Source organism: Zootoca vivipara, chromosome Z2 (assembly GCF_965207765.1).
Source record: "Zootoca vivipara chromosome Z2, rZooViv2.hap1.1, whole genome shotgun sequence".
In the NCBI taxonomy this organism is placed as follows: Eukaryota; Metazoa; Chordata; class Lepidosauria; order Squamata; family Lacertidae; genus Zootoca; species Zootoca vivipara.
In genome coordinates this window covers 34,277,136-34,283,261 of record NC_142585.1, presented here as the reverse complement: position 1 = coordinate 34,283,261, position 6,126 = coordinate 34,277,136, and the positions used below count along the sequence as shown (strand labels likewise).

The window sequence follows — 6,126 nt, the reverse complement described above, 5'->3', positions numbered from 1 at the left end:
GTCGCCTCCCTCACCCTGCGCCCCACACGCTTCCTCCTCCCTCCCACCACTGTGGCAAGAAGATGCAAGAGAGATAGAGAGAACGGCCTTGTGTCACGTGACTCGCGGACAGCGGGAAAGAGGCGCTCTAGCCGTTCGCTCTACCCTCTTCTGTCTCCCTTCCTAGCTCAAGGATTGGCTGATTTTGGGAGGGAGAATGTCAAGTGGGAAAGGGGGTGGGGCACGGAAAAAAGGCAAGATGGCGACTGGAGGGCTGTGCGCGAGGTAAGGGAAGCCGCGCGTTGCGAGGAGCGACTGACCGCTTGGGTGAGGGCGAGGGGAGAAAAAGATCGCGCAGTTGCCTCGAAATGAAATAAAATGATTTTATTTTAAATTGTGGCTGAATCAGCCCGAGAAGGGAGATTGTTGGGCCAGAACTTAACCCTACTCCCTTTGAATGAATGCATGTGGTTGGTTTTAGTCGCAATTAGAAGCTAGTTGGATTCATGCTAAGAAAGTTGAGGTCATTTCAATCTGTTTACGTATTCTAACTTTTGTTTGTTTCAAAGCACAGTTGTTGATTTTTCTTGATTTTCTTGTTTTATCTTTTTGTAAACTGCTTTGAGGTTTTTTTCTTTTAAAGAACCAAGCAGTGTATAAATCTCGTGAAATTAAATCAGGCACCCCCAAACTTCGGTCCTCCAGATTTTTGGACTACAATTCCCATCATCCCTGACCCCTGTTCCTGTTAGCTAGGGATCATGGGAGTTGTAGGCCAAAACATCTGGAGGGCCGCAGTTTGGGGATGCCTGAATTAAATAAATGAATAGGAAGCTGTCTTCTCATGAGCCAGCCCATTGGCCTTGCTCGGTGTTGCTCACACTGACCAGAAGTAGTGGCTCTTTGGGGTTCTTTTCAGGGGATGTTGAAAGTGGTACATGGAGATGCTGTTTGGGACTGAACCTGGGAAACTTATGCATCCCAAGCAGATGCTCCAGTCAGTGAGCTATGGCCTTTCCTTGGAAGACACACCACTTCCTTTTACTGAGTTGCACCTTTGGTCCATCTAGCTCAGTTTTTTCCACACTGGCTGGCACCAGCCACTCTCCAGGTTTTCGGACAGGGTTTTCCCACCAACCTTACCTGGAAATGCTGCTGGGGATTGAACTTGGGACCTAAGATGCTCTGCCACTGAGCTATACGCATTCTCCTAAATGTAAAAGAAGGTTCTAGACCTCATGGTCTTGAATAAAGTGCTCAGTTAAACAGGGGGCAGGGGAAACTACCTTATACCAAGTCAGGCCATTGGCCCTTCTAGCTCAGTATTGCCTACACCAGGGGTCAGCAAACTTTTCCAGCAGGGGGTCAGTCCACTGTCCCTCAGACATTGTGGGGGGGCAGGACTATATCTTTTTCTTTTCTTTTTTTTTATAAAAAATGAACGAACCCAGAGATATAAAAGGACACATTCTACTCATGTAAAAACATGCTGATTCCTGGACCGTCCACGGGCCGGATTTAGAATGCGTTTGGGCCGCATCTGGCCCCTGGGCCTTAGTTTGGGGTCCCTGCCTACACAAACTGGCAGCCACTCTCCAGCGTATCAGGCAGGGGACCTTCCCAGCCCTACCTGGAGATGCTGCTAGGGATTAAACCTGGGCCTTTCTGTGTGCAGACAGAAACTGTAAGCACTGAGCTATGTCTCAATCTTTAAAATCTAAGTAAGGTACTGAGTTAAAGGCTGATTTAAATAGGATCTTAGGAAGCTGTTTCTTGGTCTCTCTGGGCTTCAACTGCAATACATTTTCTTCTCCGGGTGCACAGGAATGGGAAGTTCATATTGGCAATGTACATAGGTTCTGTGTTTGTAGAAATAACTGTACTTGGGGCAGTGTTAGAAACTCAATTTTTCCCAACATCAGGGTCTTTTCCAGGGAGTCTTCTCTTCTCATGAGGTGGCCAAAGTATTGGAGCCTCAGCTTCAGGATCTGTCCTTCCAGTGAGCACTCAGGGCTGATTTCTTTCAGAATGGATAGGTTTGATCTTCTTGCAGTCCATGGGACTCTCAAGAGCCTCCTCCAGCACCATAATTCAAAAGCATCAATTCTTCGGCGATCAGCCTTCTTGATGGTCCAGCTCTCACTTCCATACATCACTACTGTGCCTGTACAACTTACTTTATCCCTTATACACCTAGCAGATTGCTGCAGTCTGCGAGAGTTTCTCCTACAAGTTCTAAAGATCTGAGAAGCCCACTCTGCAGTAACTCATAGTGTGACACTTTTCCACTTTCCAAAACCAACTGGAGGCATTTTTCTGTTTCCACTTGCTTTCCTAGCTGTATAAATGGGTCTTCACTACTGGGAAAACCATAGCTTTAACTATACTATACTAAAGGTACTATACGGATCTTTGTCGGCAAGGTGATGTCTCTGCCTTTTAAGATGCTGTCTAGGTTTGTCATTGCTTTTCTCCCAAGAAGCAGGCGTCTTTTAATTTCGTGACTGCTGTCACCATCTGCAGTAATCAAGGAGCCCAAGAAAGTAAAATCTCTCACTGCCTCCATTTCTTCCCCTTCTATTTGGGACCAGTGGCCATGATCTTGGTTTTTTTGATGTTGAGCTTCAGACCATATTTTGCGCTCTCCTCTTTCACCCTCATTAAAAGGTTCTTTAATTCCTCCTCACTTTCTGCCATCAAGGTTGTGTCATCTGCATATCTGAGGTTGTTGATATTTCTTCCGGCAATCTTAATTCCGGCTTGGGATTCATCTAGTCCAGCCTTTCGCATGATGAATTCTGCATATAAGTTAAATAAGCAGGGAGACAATATACAACCTTGTCGTACTCCTTTCCCAATTTTGAACCAATCAGTTGTTCCATATCCAGTTCTAACTGTAGCTTCTTGTCCCACATAGAGATTTCTCAGGAGACAGATGAGGTGATCAGGCACTCCCATTTCTTTAAGAACTTGCCATAGTTTGCTGTGGTCGACACAGTCAAAGGCTTTTGCATAGTCAATGAAGCAGAAGTAGACATTTTTCTGGAACTCTCTAGCTTTCTCCATAATCCAGCGCATGTTTGCTATTTGGTCTCTGGTTCCTCTGCCCCTTCGAAATCCAGCTTGCACTTCTGGGAGTTCTCGGTCCACATACTGCCTAAGCCTGCCTTGTAGAATTTTAAGCATAACCTTGCTAGCGTGTGAAATGAGCGCAGTTGTGCGATAGTTGGAGCATTCTTCGGCACTGCCCTTCTTTGGGATTGGGATGTAGACTGATCTTCTCCAATCCTCTGGCCATTGCTGAGTTTTCCAAACTTGCTGGCATATTGGATGTAGAAAATATAGGCAGTGAAATATTTCTCTGAATTTAAGCTACAATGTAAATGGTAATAATATTCTAAGGTGCTCAGAATAAATTAATGTACCAGTATGCTTAAATAGAAGCCCTACCCCAACAATTGCAGATTTCTGCTGTAGCCTTGTAGTAGAGCTTTTAACATGTATCTCTTGCTTTGTAGGAGAGATAACAGGAAAAGAGAGTTGTCCTTTTGACTCATATGCATTTTCTGGCTGCTAAAGTGAAGCGAGTTAGAACTAAGTTCTACTTCTCCACTGGGCCTGCCTTTTTCCAGCAGAGTTGGGCTTGGTTGGAGCCAGACTTACGGTACTCATAAAAATGCATTAAGAGGCTGTTGCGGACTGCATAGCTTTTAATGATGCAGAATTGTATGGCATTGGTTTGATGTGCATAACAACAATTATATCCATGTATCCTTTTTAATTGTTGTTGGATCAAGGTGGGCAAAATGGTGTGTAGGTAGATATATGTGTTTTACTGAGAGTCGTGAAACTCCATTTATTTGCTGCTTGTTGTTGCATTTTTGTTATCATGATTTCCCTCCCTGGAGCTCCAATGCTCAATGGAAGGCTGTTGCTATGGGACATATTAGAAGACCAATTTGGTTTATGGATTTAGCACAAGTAATACATAGTATATTATTGTCATGTAAAGCAGTGTTGCATACAAATGTAGCACAATATTTTATTTAATACACACACATATATACTGATATTTAAAATTTTTTATTTATTCAAATGAATTCTGGTTGTCCACTATTGCTGAGGCTCAGCCCCATTTATGTTTGTGGTGTCCAGTTAACAGTTGATAATGTGATATTAAAATGTGTCACTGATGTGAATTGTGTTTCTAAGAAAACGGTTTCTAAGAAAAAGGATTACTGTAATTTGTAAAATGTGCGACTGAATTGTAAAATATATTACAATATACACAATTCATTTTTTGCTTCGCTGTCTTGAGGGGAAAATGGTGACTAGACATGTTGTTGTTGCACTTTTAGCCTAGGTTTAAGGGGCCATTTGGCTTACTTATCTGAGTATCTAACATTGATTCACACCTGGTTTTGAAATGGAATCAGCCTTGGTTGCCCTGATGGATGACCTTTATTGTGAGAGGGACAGGGAGAGTGTGATCCTGTTGCATCTTGATCTCTCAACAACTTTTGATATCATTGACCATGGTATCCTCCTCAACTGATTTAGTGAGATGGGCATTGTGGAGTCACTGCATTACAGTGGTTCTGTTTGTATCTTCAAGGTGATGACCAGAAAGTAGCACTGGGTTAGTGCTCCTTGGCCCATGGCACTTGTGCTATTGTGTTCCACATACTGCAGTGTGGTTTCACCAGTATGCAGGGATGATATGCAGCTCTACCTCTCCTTAACATCTGAATCAGGAAAGACTGTGAAAGCTTTGAACCTGTGTCTGGATGCAGTGGTGGACTGGATGAGGGCCAGTTAAACTGTGTTTGAATCCTGGGAAGACTCAGGCTCTTTGGGTGGCTGGTTCCCAAGTTCGGAAAGTTGGCAAGTTACCTGCTCTGGATAGGGTTGTACTCCCTCTGAAGGAGCAAGTGCGTAGTTTGGGAGTACAGTACTCCTGGTTGCATCTTTGCCACTTGAAGCCTTTTAAAACTTCAAAGCCAAGTTGAGTGTATCTGGGTCAAAATTAAGGGAGAGAAAAATAACAGTGATCTCATTGTGGGAGTTTACTATAGATCCCCAAGCCAAACTGAGGACACAGATGATGCCTTCCTGGAACTGATGGCCAAACATTCGAAAGGAAGTGAGATAGTAGTAATACTATATGTCAAGCCATATGTCAAGAATGCTTTGATGGTGTTTCCTGCTTGGCAGGGGGTTGGACTGGATGGCCCTTGTGGTCTCTTCCAACTCTATGATTCTAAGCCCAAGTATCCTTTGTGGCTAGGAGTGCCTTTTATCAGCTTCATCTGGTTTGCCAACCACAACCATTCCTGGACAGGGATAGCTTGGCCATGATAGCTCATGCATTGGTAACCTTGAGGTTGAATTACTGTAGGGCAGTGGTGTCTGAACTTTTTTCAAAGAGGGCCAGATTTGATGAAGTGAAGGGTCATGAGGGCTGACCAAAATTGTTGACATTTTTTTAGGGTTGAATTTGTTGAGGTGTTTTTTTTTAGGATTTTACCCCAGGAAATAAACTGCCACAGGGGCTGGATTAAACTGACCAGCAGGCTGGATTAGGCCCCCTAAACGGACTTTGGACGTGCCTGCTGTAGGGTGTTGTACAATTTGTGGGGCTGCCCTTTGGTCTGGTTTGGAAGCTCCAGTTGGAGAGTCCTGTGGAATACCTTGCCAATAGAGATTTAGCAGACACCTTCTGTGCCAGCTTTTAAATGCCTGCTGAAAGCTTTTCTACTCTACCAAGCCTATGCAGACAATAGCCTACAATGGTCTATTGATGTTTTTTAATTTCTTTTTGCTTTTAACTTGTTTTTAACTTTTTATGATGTTACTGTTGCTTTAATGATGTAAACAGCTGTAATATATGTTTATGATATGGCAGTATATAAATCTTGTATATATAAGTAAATGGGTACATTACAATAAAAAAGACATAAAAGAAGCAAAACAGATACAGTTCTTTCTCTTTCAAAATACATTATTTTTCTAGAAGCAGCAGAGAACTGTGGACCATTCTGTTGGGCAGATCAGCTCTGAGAGAACCAGTAAGTAGAGGATGGGTTTTCCACCTTTTTTTGTTGGGGATGCTTTTCTGGGATGTCTGCCATCATCATTGTGTAGCCT

At 43.3% G+C, this 6,126-nt stretch overlaps 1 protein-coding gene across 1 annotated transcript in view; it reads left to right on the top strand.

Annotated features, from left to right (window-relative positions):
• The first annotated feature begins 6 nt into the window (after nt 1–6).
• Nucleotides 7–6,126, top strand: part of NUP188 (nucleoporin 188) — a 47,662-nt gene continuing 41,542 nt past the window's right edge. Inside the window, exons 1-2 of the mRNA XM_035113024.3 lie at nt 7–264; nt 5,993–6,047. Coding sequence (XP_034968915.2) covers nt 197–264; nt 5,993–6,047 — 123 coding nt within the window. The 5' untranslated portion in view covers nt 7–196. The remainder of the gene's footprint in view (nt 265–5,992; nt 6,048–6,126) is intronic.